Source organism: Mustelus asterias, chromosome 12, assembly GCF_964213995.1.
Source record: "Mustelus asterias chromosome 12, sMusAst1.hap1.1, whole genome shotgun sequence".
NCBI lineage: Eukaryota > Metazoa > Chordata > Chondrichthyes > Carcharhiniformes > Triakidae > Mustelus > Mustelus asterias.
In genome coordinates this window covers 7,636,736-7,654,947 of record NC_135812.1, presented here as the reverse complement: position 1 = coordinate 7,654,947, position 18,212 = coordinate 7,636,736, and the positions used below count along the sequence as shown (strand labels likewise).

Here is an 18,212-nt window from a genome sequence, read left to right as displayed (position 1 = left end):
TGGTAGGAAAATTTTGCAGAAATAGTACAAACAAAGTGTACAACTCTGAAGGGGTGCAGGAGCAGAGAGACTTGGGTGTACATGTTCATAAATCATTGAAGGTGGCAGGAGAGAGCAGTTAATAAAGCACACAGTGTTCTGGGCTTTATTAATAAAGCTTACAGTACAGGAACAACAATATTATGTTAAACTTATACAAGAGAGCAAAGAACAATCCAGCACAGGAACAGGCTCTTCAGCACACCAAGCCTGTGCTGATGGGCGGCACGGTGGCACAGTGGTTAGCACTGCTGCCTCACAGCGCCAGGGACCCCGGTTCGATTCCCGGCTTGGGTCACTGTGTGTGTGGGTTTGCACATTCTCCCCGTGTCTGCGAGTGTTTCCTCCCACAGTCCAAAAGACGTGCTGGTAAGGTGGATTGGCCATGCTAAATTCTCTCTCAGTGTACCCAAACAGGCGCTGGAGTGTGGCGACTGGGGGATTTTCACAGTAACCTCATTGCAGTGTTAACATAAGCCTACTTGTGACACTAATAAATAAACTTAAACTTTGATTCCTAGTCCTTATTTAGACCCACTATTTATTGCCCATACACGATTTCTAACACTCTGTTCAACTCGCGTTCATGTGAAGAAAAGCCTTGAACGTTGCTACCGTGCCTGCTTCCACCACCCCCACTGGCAGTGTGTTCCAGGCATTCACCACCCTCTGTGTGAAAAACTTTCTCTGCACGTCTCCCCCAGACTTTTGTACCTTTTTCCCGACGGAAGAAGGTGGAAGAGAGAATGTCCGGTGTGCGTGGGGTCCTTAGTTATGCTGGCTGTTTTTCCGAGGCAGTGAGAAGTGTAGATAGAATCAATGGATGGGAGGCTGATTTGCGAGATGGATTGGGCTACATTCACGACCCTCTGTAGTTTCTTGCATTCTTGGGCAGAGCAGGAGCCATACCAAGCTGTGATACAACCAGAAAGAATGCTTTCTATGGTGCATCTGTAAAAGCTGGTGAGAGTCGTAGCTGACATGCCTCATTTCCTTGGTCTAATAGTCTAATAGTTCCTTCATCTAATAATAACATGAGGAAGAAGCTTTTTCACGCAGCGAGTGGTTTGGGTCTGGAATACTCTGCCCAAGAGTGTGGTGGAGCTTACCCCCTCTCACCTTGAACCTGTGCCCTCTTGTAGTTGACCTTTCCACCCTGGGAAAAGGCCTCTGACTATCCACCCTATCTATGCCACTCAGAATATTGTAGACTTCTATCATCAGTGTGGCCTCAGTTGGAGTATTTTGTATAGTTCTGGACGCCACACTATTGGAAAGATGTGAAGGCATTGGAAAGAGTATGGTAAAGATTGACAAGGATGGTTCCAGGATGGGAAATTTCAGCTGTGAAGAGACATTGGAGAAGTTGAGACTGTTTTTCTTGAAGGCTGAGGGGAGATCTGACCGAGATATTCCCAAACCATGAGGGATCTGGCCAGAGAGAAACTGTTCCACTCATGAAAGGCTCGCAATCGAGAGGGCGCCTGTTTGGGTACACTGAGGGAGAATTTAGCATGGCCAATCCACCTCACCAGCACGTCTTTTGGACTGTGGGAGGAAACCCACGCAGACACGAGGAGAATGTGCAAACCCACACAGACAGTGACCCAAGCCGGGAATCAAACCGGGGTCCCTGGCACTGTGAGGCAGCAGTAATTTACAATTTACAGTAATTCATAACGGCAGCAATAGTTTTTGATTTGATTTGATTTATTATTGTCACATGTATTAGTATACAGTGAAAAGTATTGTTTTCTTGCGCACTATACAGACAGGGCATTCCGTTGATAGAGAAGGAAATGAGAGAGTGCAGAATGTAGTGTTACAGTCACAGCAAGGGTGTAGAGAAAGATCAACTTAATGCAAGGTAAGTCCATTCAAAAGTCTGACAGCAGCAGGGAAGAAGCCGTTCTTGAGTTGGTTGGTACGTGTCCTCAGACTTTTGTATCTTTTTCCCGACAGAAGAAGGTGGGAGAGAGAATGTCCGGGGTGCGTGGGGTCCTTAATTATGCAGCTGTTTTTCCGAGGCAGCGGGAAGTGTAGACAGAGTCAATGGATGGGAGGCTGGTTTGTGTGATGGATTGGGCTACATTCACGACCTTTTGTAGTTTCTTGCATTCTTGGGCAGAGCAGGAGCCATACCAAGCTGTGATACAACCAAAAAGAATGCTTTCTATGGTGCATCTATAAAAGCTGGTGAGAGTCGTAGCTGACATGCCAAATTTCCTTGGTCTAATAGTCTAATAGTTCCTTAGTCTAATAATAACATGAGGAAGAAGCTTTTTCACGCAGCGAGTGGTTTGGGTCTTGAATACTCTGCCCAAGAGTGTGTTGGAGGCCTGTTCAATGAACTGCGGCTTTCAATGAGGATTGGGGAAAATGTAAGGATGTGCAAGGTTACGGGGGAGAAGGTGGGAGAATGGCACCAAGTGAATTGTTCATTCAGAGAGACAGGGCAGACGCAATGGGCCGAATGGCCTCCTTGTGCACTCTGACAATTCTGTGATTCTATTCTTGTTGATTGTTGTGGTATTGAGCGCACCCCAACAAGCTGTGAACTGACGTGCAAACGCTGGTGTACTGACTGAAACCAAGGCAGACACTTAGGCCGTGACTGGCAACTTTGAAATGGACCGGTTTAGAAGTGGATGTTTTAAGAGTTGTGGACGGGTGTGGGGGGGGGGGGGGGGGGGGGGGGGGTGGTTTCAGGTAATGGATGTCGTGTTAATTTGCTGTGAAGAGTGCTCGATTTTCCCAGTGATTGACGGATTGAGGCGCGTCAGCTCCTGAATTGTTTCAAAACACACTCATCAATAAAGTCTTTGTTGGGACTTCACATTCCCGATTAGCCAGAATTGAGTGCCTCTTAACTGCATCTCTTAGTTTTTACAGCAGCTGATGTAACGAGTGGCATATATTCAAAACAATCAATACCCTTCAGCGATTAAAGATTCTCCATTGCTCTGCAGTGAATGCTTGTGCCTTTTAAACACAACCACAAGCAAACATCATGTAGCGCTTTGGACATTCTTGTCCCCTCCGGTCCGATACCCTCCAATCACAGGCGGCCTTCCTGCCACCTTGCCTGCCCAGTATCGTTCAGCTTTATTCGTCTTAAACACCAGCCACTTAATTAGAGGCAGCAATCCTGTGAAAAATGGTGCAGGGCTGGCTCAAGAATTGGCACCGTGAGGGCAAGAAGGAATGGGAAGATTGTCAGCTTTCTATTCCCATAATCCCACTTGGGTGGCACGGTGGGTTAGCACTGCTGCCTCACAGCGCCAGGGACCCGGGTTCAATTCCCAGCTTGGGTCACTGTCTATGTGGAGTTTGCACGTCCTCCCCGTCTCTGCGTGGGTTTCCTCCCACACTCCAAAGATGTGCAGGTTGGGTGGATTGGCCATGGGAAATGTGACAGGTTACAGGGATAGGCGGGGGAATGAGTCTGGGTCAAGTGCTCTTTCAGAGAGTCAGTACAGGCTTGATGACCTCTTTCACACTACATTCTGCACTCTCCTTTCCTTCTCTATGAACGGTATGCTTGGTCTGTATAGTGCACAAGAAACAATACTTTTCACTGTATCCCAATACATGTGACAATAATAAATCAAATCTTTTTAAAAATCAAAAGGATTCTATGGTTCCAGAGAGTTGAGCACAAAACTCCAGGTTGAGGAGTCTAAACGGAGCAGGTGAAGAGAAACTGGACCCGTTCATTAAAAGTTTGAGAATGAGAGGGCACAGATATATAGTAATTAGTAAAAGTGATAGGAGGAGAAGATTTTCCACGCAGCGGGTGGTTAGGGTCTGGAATGCATTGCCCGAGAGTGTGATGGAGGCAGGTTCAATGGAAGCATTTGAAAGGGAATTAGACTGCTATCTGAATGGGAAGAATGTGCAGGGTTACGGGGAGAAGGCGGGGGGAATGGCACGAGATGAGTTGCTCATTTGCAGCCAGTGCAGGCTCGATGGGCCAAGTGGCCTCCTCCTGCACCAATTCAGTGATTGTGTGACAATCCTAGTACAGCACTGAGGGGGTGCTGCACTGTCACATGAGGTGTTAAAGAGAGGCCTCATCTGCCCTCTCAGGTGGATATAAAAGATTCAATTTCGAAGTAATCCTCATCTCGCCTCCAATCTTTCTACCCATCACTTGGAATCTATGCCCTCCCTCGTCACTGACCTCTCGGCTGAAGTTAACAGGTCTATCCAGGCCCCTCACCATTTTGTACATCTCAGTCAAATCTGCCCTCGGCCTCCTCTGTTCCAGGGAGAACAACCCCAACCTCTCCAATCTTTTCTCTTCGCTGCAATTTTCCAGTCCTGGCAACATTCCTGTAAATCTCCTCTGCTCCTTCTGCAATGGGTTGACCAAAACTGCACGCGGTGTAACAATATCAAATTACAATATAGAAGTTCAAAAGTCTTACTACAATTATAGTCGCTGAGGTCATAGAAATCATAGAAACCCTACAGTGCAGAAGGAGGCCATTCGGCCCATCGAGCCTACACCGACCACAATCCCACCTAGGACATACCCCCACATATTTACCTGCTAATCCCTCTAACCTACGCATCTCAGGACTCTAAGGGGCAATTTTTAACCTGGCCAATCAACCTATCCCGCACATCTTTGGACTGTGGGAGGAAACCGGAGCACCCGGAGAAAACCCACGCAGACACGAGGAGAATGTGCAAACTCCACACAGACAGTGACCCGAGCCGGGAATCGAACCCAGGACCCTGGAGCTGTGAAGCAGCAGTGCTAACCACTGTGCTACCGTGCCACCTGAAGCTCACCTTACCTAAGGAAGGTTATGTCTGCTTTGGAGGGAATGCAGTGAAGGTTTGCGAGACTGATTCCTGTGAGGATGGAATTGTCCTTTGAGGAAAGATTGAATAAATTAGGCGTGTGTTCCTTGGGGTTTGGGACAATTGGAGGTGATCTCATTGAAATGTAGAGAATGAGTAAGGGGCTCGACGGGTTAAATGCTGAGAAAATGTCTTCCCCAATCAAAGAATCTGGGATGCAAGCGGAATAGTCCAAAAATAAGGACTGAGGTAAGAAACTTCTTCACTCAGAGGATTGCGAATCTTTGGAATTTTCTAACTCAAGAGAGCTGTGGGGTCTCAATCGTTGAGTATGTCCACACAACGGGTGGATAGATTTCTGTGCACGAAGGGATATGGCGATACTGTGGATATCTCTACAGTGCAGAAGGAGGCCACTTGGCCCATCAGGTCTGCACTGACTCTCTGACAGAGTATCTTACCCAGGCCCTATCCCCGTCACCCCACATATTCAACCTGCTAATCCACCTAACCTGCACATCTTTGGAGTGTGGGAGGAAACCGGAGCAGCCGGAGGAAACCCACGCAGACACGGGGGGAATGTGCAGTCTCCGCACAGACAGTGACCCGAGGCCGGAATTGAACCTGGGTCCCTGGCGCTGTGAGGCAGCAGTGCTAACCACTGTGCCACCGTTTTGCCCCAGGTAGGTGGAGTCGAGGGATAAAATCAGTAATCATCCAGTTGAATGGCAGAGTGGGCTTGAAGGGCTGAATGGCCTACCAGTCCTATTTCTTATGTTTATGTTGTGAGAGTGTAGCTTACATGGAAAACAAAGGTATGAGTGGGTTACTGACAGTGTATGTCCCGGACCCGGACCCTGATGCTGCCTCTAATTCTACCAATGCAGAGACAGTTAACCTTACAGGTATCGGGATCCCCCGAGAGGGCTGCAGTTTCAAAACAAGAAAAACACGGTTCCTAACGCAGCTCCTCTGTCACGATGCAAGATCTCAGCAAAATTGTTAATGAATGCTTCCTCTCCCGCAGGAACCCTGATCAAAGTGTGCTTTGTACGCTGCAAGAAAAGAAGAATTCACATTCCTATAACCTTTCCCAATCACACAACGTCCCACAGTGCCCCACAGCCAGTGAAGGGCTTTCTGAAGTCTAGTCACTTTGTGGTGCAGGAAATTCTGCCGCTGATTAGTGCACAGCAAGATCCCACAAAACAGCAATGGGACAATGACCAAATCACCTCTCATCTGTAATGTGCATTGAGGGATCCAGACTGGCCAGCTCACTGGGAAGGACACCCCCTGCTCTTCCTCTCTGAGATAGTGGCTGTGGGATCTTATACACCCACCCAAGAGGGCAGATGGGAGCCCTCAAGGGCGCCTAGAGGCGGCATGGCAGCACAGTGGTTAGCACTGCTGCCTCACAGTGCCATGGGCCCCGGGTTCGATTCCCAGCTTGGGTCACTGTCTGTGCGGCGTCTGCACGTTCCCCCCGTGTCTGCGTGGGTTTCCTCCGGTTCCTTCCCACAAGACGTGCTGGTTAGGTGCATTGGCCATGCTAAATTCTCTGTCAGTGTATCCGAACAGGCGCTGGAGTGTGGCGACGAGGGGATTTTCACAGTAACTTCATTGCAGTGTTAATGTAAGCCTACTTGTGACACTAATAAATGGACTCAAGGTAACATCTCATCCAAACAGCCATTCCACTGACACTGCAACACACCCTCAACACTGCCCTGCGAGTGCTGGTCTTGCTTTTGTGCTCAGGTCTCTTGAGTGGGAATTCCACCCACGACCTTCAGATTGGGAGGTCAGGATGCCACCATCGGAGCCACGGCTGACAATCTACAGGGCGGCCTGCTACTGGGCCATCCCGGGCATCAGCTCTCAAACTGGACATTCTTCACGTTTGAGTCAAGGCTATTTGACCTTGGGAGCATCACAGTTGAACCCGCAGTTTTACCTCACACTCTATCCCTTTGTGAAATTCATAGAATCCTACAAGGCACAAGTCAGGAGTGTGATGGAATACTCCCCGCTTGCCTGGATTGGTGCGGCTCCAACAACACTCAAGATGCTTGATACCATCCAGGACAAAACAGCCCCGCTTGATGGGCACCCCTTCCACAAACATTCACTCCCTCCACCACTGACGCACAGTGGCAGCCGTGTGTACCATCTACAAGATGCACTGCAGCAACTCACTAAGGTTCCTTAGACAGCACCTTCCAAACCCACCATCACCACCATCTAGAAGGACAAGAGCAGCAGATACCAGGGAACACCAGCGCCTGGAGGTCTCCCTCCAAGCTAATATCCCAAAGATGACAGATCAGGGTTGGACTATGTTATGGCCAATCGTCTAAAACAGAGGCTGTTTGAGGGAGTAACATTGAAATAATATATCAGATATTGCAGAAATGACCTGTTGTCTGCTCACTGATCCTCTCTCAGTAAAATGCCGGATTATTGGATCGTTCTGTTAAGATAGCAACGATAAGTAGTCTCACAACACCAGGTTAAAGTCCAACAGGTTTATTTGGTATCACGAGCTTTCGGAGCGCTGAGTGACTCACCTGATGAAGGGGCAGTGCTCCGAAAGCTCGTGCTACCAAATAAACCTGTTGAACTTTAACCTGGTGTTGGGAGACGACTTACTGTGCCCAGCCCGGTCCAACGCCGGCATCTCCACATGATAGTAACGATAGGAGATTGGAGTTGTTTTGGGACCGGTGGATTTTTGCCCCGTCACGATTCGCTTCCCATAAAATGACAATACACACCGTCCTGACTTTGAAATGTATCGCCATTCCTTCACTGTAGCTGGGTCAAAATCCTGGAACTCCCCTCCTAACAGCTTTGTGGGTGTACCTACACCTCTGCAGCAGTTCAAGACGGCAGCTCAAGGGCAATAAATGCTGGCCTGGTCAATGACACTCACATCCTGTAAATGAATACAAAAGAACTTCTCATCTCTCCCACTCTCTCGTTCTCTCTCACCAGCTATACACTCTCACTCAGACACCAGTTTCTCTTTCGCACTCTCATACTCTCTCTCTTTCCCCGCACTCATTCTCTATCCCATCCCCTGTCTTCACTCTCCAACCTCCCACCTCACTCTTCCTCCACTCTGCCCTTTTCTGTTCTCTGCGTCACTCTTTCCTCTTCCCACTCATTTCCCCCTTGCTGCTCTTCTCTCTTTCCCTCTCCCTCTTTCTCTCTCTCTGGCTACACCTTCCTCCCTTCATTATTCCTCCCCAACCGCCCCCCCCCCCCCCCCCCCGCCCCGCCGCCACCTCCAGCCTCAATCTCCCCTCTCTGTCCCTTCTTCCCACCAAGGTTCTGACTCTCTCTCTCTCCCACTCCCGCTTCATTCACCCTTTCCCAGAAGCGTTGCGTTATTTCTCTGCCCGTCCTGGGCGCGGGGATTACTTCCCGCCGGAAAATGCAGGAATTGGGATGGGACGGAACGGGGGGGGGGGAGCGTGGGGAGATGGAGTTTCTCCTCTGCTAACGCTTGCTTTGTTTTATTTTTATAAGCCCCGAGCCGCACCAACACAAGTGTATTTTTCAAAACTGCAAATTGGGCTTGACATTGAGCTGAATGGTGTGAGGACAATGGGATCAGGCTGGGGCTGGGGGAGGGGAGAACGGCACGTCATAACACATACACTCAACATACCTGAGCAGGCGGGAGAAAGGAGACAGTAAAACCCTGATATTGTCATCCCAGACCTTCCTCTCTCTCTCTATACTTTGAGAGATTTTATTTATATTTCCTATTTCGCAGCTGTTGAGTGGGAGATTTGCTGGCATTTCATGATTTATTCGGGTCTTGAGTACTGTTTGCTTTATTGTTAATTGCTACGAAATAAATCCCAAATTGGCTTCCCTCTCTCTATATTGCTGCCATAACTTACTCTCTCTCTCCCGTCCTGCCCTGCCTGGGAGCTGCTGACTATAAGGCAAGCAGTGCCATCCGCAGGCAGCACCGAGTATTTCAACCACGGCGACTATACCTCTCGGAAACTGGCTATTCAGCCCATGCCAGCTCCCTCGCACCTTACTCCACCTCGCCCTACCCGCCTGTCCTTCTATTCCTTTTCCCCTTCTCCCCTTACCGTGTGCCCCCTTCCAGTGCGTCAACACGACTCGCCTCAGCTGCTCCCTGTGGTGGTGAATGCCACATTCTCACCACTCTGTGGGCGGCACGGTGGTGGTTAGCACTGCTGCCTCGCAGCGCCAGGGACCCAGGTTCAAATTCCCGGCCTGGGTCACTGTCTGTGTGGAGTCTGCACGTTCTCCCCGTGTCTGCGTGGGTTTCCTCCGGGTGCTGCGGTTTCCTCTCACAGTCCGAAAGACGTGTTGGTTAGGGTGCATTGACCCGAACAGGCGCCGGAGTGTGGCGTCTAGGGGATTTTCACAGTAACTTCATTGCAGTGTTAATGTAAGCCTTACTTGTGACACTGATAAATAAACTTCAAAAAAACTCTCTGGGTAAATTGTCAGGTTCATTAGTGACTGTCTCCTATCGGAATGGCCATAAATTAGGAGAGGGGAATGTGCAGCGGGATCTGGGTGTCCTCGTGCACCATCGCTGAAGGTAAGCATGCAGGTGCAGCAGGCGGTAAAGAAAGGCAAACGGTATAATAAAGATAAAATACTGCGGACGCTGGAATCTGAAACAAAAACAGAAAATGCTGGAAAATCTCAGCAGGTCTGACAGCATCTGTGGAGAAAGAATAGAGTCTGACTCGAAACGCTGGCTCTATTCTCTCTCCACAAATGCAGTCAGACCTGCTGAGATTCTCCAGCATCCTCTGTTCAGGCAAATGGCATGTTGGCCTTCATAGCGAGAGGTTTCGATTACAGGAGCAGGGATGAATTGCTGCAATTATACAGGGCCTTGGTGAGACCACACCTGGAGTACTGTGTGCAGTTTTGGTCTCCTAGTCTGTGGAAGAATGTTCTTGCTCCAGAGGAAGTGCAGAGAAGGATTACCAGACTGATTCCCTGAGTGTTGTGGGTTCGGAGGCTTCAGTATGTATTCAGACTGGCACACAGTTGTTTGAACCATTGACAACAGGAGATGAGAGGGCAGTGTATGTCCTATCGTTGCTTTTTCCCTCTGCCGCTCTCTCATTGCAAGTTGACCATCCACCTTCTGACGCCACTCAAGACTAAGATGAAAATCTTGTGTTTTAAAAGCTTACGGTGTGCTATCATCATCACTGAAGGGAAAATATTGAGATCTAAACCAATTCTGCCTACATCACTGCCTTGTCTTTGTTAGAAATTGAAGTAACGTCGAAACATATTGATATTCTGGCAATAGGATCCCTTCCTTTTTTAGCTGGAGGCTCTTTGTACCCTGCTCCATGATGGAATTCCCGATCTAAATTCTCCATGCAACACTGTAACTGATAATATTATGAAACGAGCATCTCTGAAGCCAGCTCTCTGTGTAATCTCACAGTGTGTCATATTCTCGATTATCTGTCGACGGCACTGTTGGAAGGAGGTTTAATTCCTGCGATGTGCTTATCGCTGGCACGTCGCACTGAGATTCACTCATGTCAAGCAAATCATTTCAGTGTGAGCCTACACTGTCAACTCCTGGTAAATTGCAGAGCTGACTGAGGAGTATTTCATTGTGTCTGATCCCTGTTCCCGTTCACTCCCATCCTGTGGAATTAGCTGACCCACTCAGATAGAACAAAGCTCCTTCCAGACTCTCGCTTGCAAGAAGATCAGTTCCAGTAAATATTCCGATGAGTTGCATTCATCGGCCAGTTCAGTTCTTCACGCTGTGGGACTCCCAGTTCTCCCAGCCTCACACGATCGTCGACCACAACAAAATAATACAACAACTTGCTTCAAAAGAACATCAATAACATCATCAAATAACCCAGATATTTCACTCTGAGAGACAGGGGTGGAGGGAGGGGGGGGCGAGGGGCTAGGAGAGAGATGGAGGGAGTGGGAGAGGGACAAGGAGAGATGGTGGGAGTGTGAGAGGGACTAGGATACAGACAGAGTGTGAGAGGATTTGGCAGAGAGATCATATAATCCCTACAGTGCAGAAGGAGGCCATTCGGCCCTTCAAGTCTGCAACGGACCACAATCCACCCAGGCCCTATCCCCCTAACCCCACATATTTACGATGTAGAGTTGCCGGCGTTGGACTGGGGTGGGCACAGTAAGAAGTCTCACAACAACAGGTTAAAGTCCAACAGGTTTATTTGGTAGCACAAGCTTTCGGAGCACTGCTCCAAATAAACCTGTTGGACTTTAACTTGGTGTTGTGAGACTTCTTACGCTGCATATTTACCCTAGCTAGTCCCTTGACACTATGGGTCAATTTATAATGGCCAACTTAACCCACACATCTTTGGAGTGTGGGAGGAAACCGGAGCACCCGGAGGAAACCCACGCAGACACGGGGAGAACGTGCAGACTCCGCACAGACAGTGACCTGAGGCGGGAATTGAACCCGGGTCCCCGGCGCTGTGAGGCAGCAGTGCTAACCACTGTGCCACCGTGCCGCCCCGGTGAAGGTGAAGTGAGTGAGGAAGGATTAAGGAGAGAGGAAGTAGAGGATTCTTTTTTGTTGCAAAAATATGCTGTTTTTATATGTTAGAACCAGATGAGGAAATCCCAGAAAAGAACTCTGGCCCTAAAACGTGAAGAAACAGTCACAGGACAGCTAATTAGATTTAACAACAAGAAAAATACATTTATGAAATGAAAAATGTTGGATTATGTTCGGCACGGTGGCACAGTGGTTAGCACTGCTGCCTCACAGCGCCAGGGACCCGGGTTCAATTCCGGCCTCGAGTCACTGTCTGTGTGGAGTTTGCACATTCTCCCCGTGTCTGCGTGGGTTTCCTCCGGGTGCTCCGGTTTCCTCCCACAGTCCAAAGATGTCCTGGTTAGGTTGATTAACCGATCTAAATTGCCCCTTAGTGTGCCAAGATGTTTAGGTGAGGGGGATTAGCCATGGTAAATGTGTGGGGTTGCGGGCATGGGGCAGTGGTGTGGGCCTGGAAAGATGGCTCTTTCAAGGGCTGGTACAGCTCAATGGGCCGAATGGTCTCCTTCTGCACTCCGGATAACCTTTCACCCCTTGTTAAATTGAGAATCTATCTAGCTCTGCTTTGAAAATATTCAAAGATTCTGCTCCCACTGCAGACACTCTCAATCCTCTGAGAAAAATCCTCTAGAATCTCCCGCAAGAGGGAACCTCCTCTCCACATCCATCCTGTCAACACCCCTCAGGATCTTATATCCACCATCTACTGACTCCGAGGCGACTGTTGAGCTGTTGTTGAGTTTCGGTTGAGATTTGGTACTGTGCTCCTGCCGACACTATAGTTAAGAATGCCCACCAACACCTCTACTTTCTCAGAAGACTAAGGAAATTTGGCATGTCAGCTACGACTTTCACCAACTTTTACAGATGCACCATAGAAAGCATTCTTTCTGGTTGTATCACAGCTCGGTATGGCTCCTGCTCTGCCCAAGACCGCAAGGAACTACAAAAGGTCGTAGCCCAATCCATCACGCAAACCAACCTCCCATCCATTGACTCTGTCTACACTTCCCGCTGCCTCAGGAAAAGCAGCCAGCATAATTAAGGACCCCACGCATCCCGGACATTCTCTCTTCCACCTTCTTCCGTCGGGAAGAAGATACAAAAGTCTGAGGTCACGTACGAACCAACTCAAGAACAGCTTCTTCCCTGCTGCTGTCAGACTTTTGGATGGACTTACCTCGCATTAAGTTGATCTTTCTCTACACCGTAACTATGACTGTAACACTACATTCTGCACTCTCTCATTTCCTTCTCTATGAACGGTATGCTTTGTATAGCGCGCAAGAAATAATACTTTTCACTGTATGTTAATACATGTGACAATAAATAAAATAAAATCAAAATATGATTTGTTTGTTTTTACACACAGAGCAAGCCGGCAGAGACACGGCCGTCAGCCGCAAGCGAAACGTGCACAGATTGTGGCTGTCAGCAAGAGAAAGAGGACAGGAATCCACCCAAGGAACAGCTTCCCTCCCCGAAGCAGTGAGGCCGGCAGGGAGGGTATGTGGCTCAGAACGGAGGGAGTTCCAGAGAGCGAGGGAGGCGAATGCAACAGGAGGGATGGAGTTGAGATAAACCCAGGCATCCATCCTGTGTCGCCCAGAGGCCCTGCCCTGGGACTGTTCGGTTTGACTGGATGTGTCGTTCAGCCCAGCTTAACGATGGGTGCACAGCTCACAGGGTGAGAGAACCTGTCTCGCTATTTGAGGATTCTCCACATTCCCACTGTCAGGTGACAGCTGAATATAACCAAAGCTGTATTTTTTGAGGAGTTTGGGGGGGGCTCACTGTAAATTGCAATAAAATGGAAATAAATCAGACACGTCTAGACATTTATTACCGTTTAGTTCAGAGCCTCAAGATTGTTCTGTAGCCATCGCTCGATCAACCACTTTGTCAGTTCAAATACATATCCAACCTTCAAACTCTGGCATGGGGAGGCAATGGCTTCGTGGTATTATCACTAGACTATTAATCTCAGCTAATGTTCTGGGGATCCGGGTTCGAATCCCGCCACGGCAGATGGTGGAATTTGAATTCAATCAAAAATATCTGGAATTAAGAATCTACTGATGACCATGAAACCATTATCGATTGTCGGAAAAACCCAGCTGGTTCACTAATGTCCTTTAGGGGAGGAAATCTGTCGTCCTTACCCGGTCTGGCCTACATGTGACTCCAGAGCCACAGCAATGTGGTTGACTCTCAACTGTCCTCCAAGGGCAACTAGGGATGGGCAATAAATGCTGGACAGCCAGTGACACCCATGTCCCACAAATGAATGAAAAAAACCTGTTGATCATACATAGCATGTACAGCACAGAAACAGGCCATTCGGCCCAGCTGCTCGCTGCTAGTGTTTATGCTTAATCCGAGCCTACTCCCTCTAACCCTATCAGCATTTCCTGCTATAACTTTCTCCCTCATCTCTTTATCTCACTTATCCCTTAGACGGGTCTATGTTATTGGCTTTAACCATTCCCTGTGCTAGCGAGTTCCACATTCTTACCAATCTCAGGGTAAAGAGGTTTCTCCCAAATTCCCCATTGGGTTTATTGGGGACTGTCGATATTTATAGCTTCTGGTCAGCTCTCGTGATCCTACTATTTGGAAATATTTCACCAACTCCCTTCCCCTACTTCAATCCCTCTGCTAAAACCCTTTTCACACTCACCCAGTGGCTTTCGGACACGCTCTATTCCTCTATGAAGCATGCTGGAACATTTATCTTGCATTTAACACTGAATGAGTCTTAGTTGCCTGTTGCAGGATAGAACTTATATATAAGGGAAACCTACAGGGGTTTCTATTGAATGAAGAGGGGGTTAAAAATGTACATCGGAGTCTGCACTAGAACCATAGAAAAGTTACAGCACAGAAGGAGGCCATTCAGCCCACCTTGTCCATGCCAACTCGAGGTGCCCCTTCTAATCCCACCTTCCTACACCCAGCCCATAGCCCTATAGTTTACAGCACTTAAGATGCAGATTCAGGTACTTTTTAGAAGAGTTTAGGGTCCCTGCCTCCACCACCAACTCAAGCAGTGAATTCCAGACACCCACCACCCTCCGCATTAAAAAGTTCTTCCTCATGTCCCTTCTACACCTACTGCCACTTATCTTGAATCTATGTCCCCTGGTTCTAGAATTCTCCACCAAGTGAAACAATTTTATCCTGCCCACCCTATCTCTTCACCTCAGAATTTTGAACACCTCAATCAAGTCACCCCTCAGCCTTCTTTGTTCGAAGGAAAATAACCCCAACCTATCCCCACTCTCCTCGGAGCTACACTTTTCCAGCCCTGGCAACATTCTTGTAAACCTCCTCTGCATTCTCTCCAGAGCAATTATATCCTTCCTGTAACATAGAAACTAGAAGCAGGAGGAGGCCATTCGGCCCTTCGAGCCTGCTCCACCATTCATTTTGATCATGGCTAATCATCAAATTCAATATCCTGATCCCCCCCCCCTTCCTCCCATATCCCTGATCCCTTTAGCCCCAAGAGCTATATCTAATTTCTTCTTGAAATCACACAATGTTTTGCCTTTGACTACTTTCTGTGGTACTGAATTCCACACATTTACCACCCTCTGGGTGAAGAAATTTCTCCTCACCTCAGTTCTAAAAGGTTCACCCCTTATCCCCAAACTATGACCATAGTTCTGGACTCCCCCACCATTGGGAACATTCTTTCTGAATCTACCCTGTCTAATCCTGTTAGAATTTTATAAGTTTCTATGAGATCCCCTCTCACTCTTCGAAACTCCAGTGAATACAATCCTAACCGACTTAGTCTCTCCTCATATGATAGACCTGCCATCCCAGGAATCAGCCTGGTAAACCTTTGCTGTACTCCCTCTATAGCAAGAACATCCTTCCTCAGATAAGGACACCAAACCTGCACACAATAATCCAGGTGAGGCCTCACCAACACCCTATACAATTGCAGTAAAACATCCCTATGTGGTGATCAGAACTGCACACAATATTCCAGTTGTGGCCTCACCAGTGTTATATTCAATTCAAACATTATATCCTTACTTTTATACTCTATACCTCTGCCAGTGAAGAAGAGCATTCCTTATGCCTTCTTTGTGACCTTGTGTACTTGAACTGCTGCCTTCAGGGACCGGTGTACTTGTACGCCAAGATGGATAAAAAGGTACAAAAGTCTGAGGTCACGTACCAACCGACTCAAGAACAGCTTCTTCCCTGCTGCCATTAGACTTTTGAATGGACCTACCTTGCATTAAGTTGATCTTTCTCTATACCCTAGCTATGACTGTAATACCACATTCTGGTAATACCACCTGAATGTGGTATTACTGTAATACCCTTTTCTTTCCTTTTCTATGAACGGTATGCTTTGTCTGTATAACGTGCAAGAAACAATACTTTTCACTGTATCCCAATACATGTGGCAATAATAAATCTATTACCCGTCTTAGTATATTCCAATTTATTGTGTGTTCCTTATAACTGTTTGACCTCCCTAAATGCATTACCTCACACTTCTCTATGTTAAAATCTATGACTCGATGGGCCGAATGGCCTCCTTCTGCACTGTAGGGTTTCTATGATTCTATGATTCTTTCTATCTGACACTTTACCGCACGCTCCACCAACCCATCAATATCGTTTTGTAGATTATCGCTATCCTCTCTACATCATCCACTATTCGGCCAATCTTTGTGTCATCTGCCAATTTTTCAATCACGCCCCCCACATAGAGTTGTACACAAGAGTCTTTATGCAGAGGGGGGGGTTAAGGATGTACGCAAAGGTATATGGAGAGGGGTTTAAGGATGTACACATGGATGTATGGAGAGGGAGGGGGTTAAGGAATTCACTACCCCAAAGTACAGTGGATGCTAGGACAGTGAGTAAATTTAAGGAGGAGTTAGACAGATTTTTAATCGGTAATGGGTTGAAGGGTTATGGGGAGAAGGCAGGAAAATGGGGATGAGGAGCATATCAGTATTGGTCAAATGGCGGAGCGGACTTGATGGACCGAATGGCCTAATTCTGCTCCTATATCTTATGAACATATAATGATGTACACAGAGGTGTGTCCTGTATGGAGAGGGGGTTAGAGTTGAACATGGATATCGAGAGGAAGAGCACACCTTAAGAAGTGCAGTGGATCTGTACAGAGGCAGGAATCACACCTGTATAGAAGAAGATCTCTGTAAAATCCCTTCATGCCAACAAGTAATAATAAATGAATTAACTTATTACCTCAAGCGTGGAGTTTGAGAAACTGCAGCTGGTCAGTGAGTGTACAGATGACCAGTGTTGCCTTATCAGCCTCCCTTTGCATGTTCTGACTGTGAAAATTATTCAGATGAGTTGCCACTTAACATCAAGCAGTTTGACAGTGACACTGACTGCTTCTGTCAACACATCAGCAGGAAGCCAATAACAATTGCTTTCCATCTCCAGCTCCTGTCTTTGTGAATCTGCTGCATTTTACAGCTGCTACATTCCAGAGTTGCTGAAGCTTTTCTGGCCGCGAACATCACAAAGATTCTGAAGTCCTCCCAGACTGACGACCTGTCGTTTCTGCTGGGGGTTGTGCTGAGGACCCTCCATTTGCAGGGTCAGGCCTTTAAACTCTTTATGGTTCCAGAGTGAGAATCACGGGGCTAAAAAAGACATTTGTAAATATTTAAATCATTGCCTGTGTCAGCTGGAACTCAGCCTTGTCTCTGAGTCATGGGTTCAAATCCCACTCCAGAGGCTTGAGCACATTATTCAGGCTGACACTCCCAGCACAATACTGAGGGAGTGCCTGTCAGGGTTCCAGAGCAGAAACCCCAAGGTATATTACGAAGCTGGACCAGACACCAACAATTTTCTATTCTGGCATTAGTGTGAGAATAAGGCGTTTCACTCCAGGCCCGATTTTGGGAAGTTCTTATTGAATCAAATTTTATTTAACAACACAATTTAATTAAAACACATTAATTAGCTTAATCTTTAACAATTGAGCAATACTTTAACACGACAAGATACAATTCTTAACAGCTAACCTATCACTAGGGGTTCCAATCAAGCAATATTCCTCTTATAGACTTCAACCCCTCTTTAAAATTAGTTAGCAAAACACAGGCAGACTTGCTTTGACTTAGATTAACAGTCTTGGAGCTTTCAGAAAGCCTCTGAGGAAAGAGAGACACTTCTTTCTTCTACCAGCTCCAGGCAGCAACTGCTCTTCAATTTAAAATGAAAATGAAACTGTTCTTTCCTGCAAGCATAGCTCCCCTTCCCATTAACCACATGACTGCATACACAGTCTAAAATCCCAGGAGAACATAACTAAACAAATGGTCCATTAATTCTAAAAAAATAATGTATTCTGAGCTAAAACCAGTTATTATCCTGCTCTCAGCATTTGAGCTGCATGGTTTCCCAGACAAACCGACTCTTGTAACAAAATACTGCCTCTTAAAGCAGCCCCACCTTAAACATAAAATATAGAAAAACAGCACAGCATCATCACAGGCTACATTGTCGGAGGTGCTGTCTCTCAGAACCGATTTTAAATTGAGGCCCTGTCTGTAAAATCACGGCGCCACAGTAGCACAGTGCTTAGCACTGCTTCTTCACAGCACCAGGGTCCCGGGATCAATTCCCGGCTTGGGTCACTGTAGGAGTCTGCACGTTCTCCCTGTGTCTGTGTGGGTTTCCTCCGGGTGTTCCGGTTTCCTCCCACATTCTGAAAGACGTGCAGGTTAGGTGTATTGACCCGAACAGGTGCCAGTCTGTG

At 47.5% G+C, this 18,212-nt stretch overlaps 1 protein-coding gene across 2 annotated transcripts in view; it reads left to right on the top strand.

Annotated features, from left to right (window-relative positions):
• The window catches only part of dph1 (diphthamide biosynthesis 1), a 682,474-nt gene that overhangs the window by 637,547 nt on the left and 26,715 nt on the right, over positions 1-18,212 (top strand). Inside the window, exon 12 of one of the 2 annotated variants that reach the window (XR_013499073.1) lies at positions 12,810-13,124. Coding sequence is in view for 1 of the 2 variants with exons in the window: in XM_078224668.1 (XP_078080794.1) it covers positions 12,810-12,929 (120 nt within the window). In the remaining variant the exon portion in view is untranslated. Of the gene's footprint in view, positions 1-12,809; positions 13,262-18,212 lie in introns of those variants that run through there. The other variant, XM_078224668.1, reaches the window with a different exon arrangement.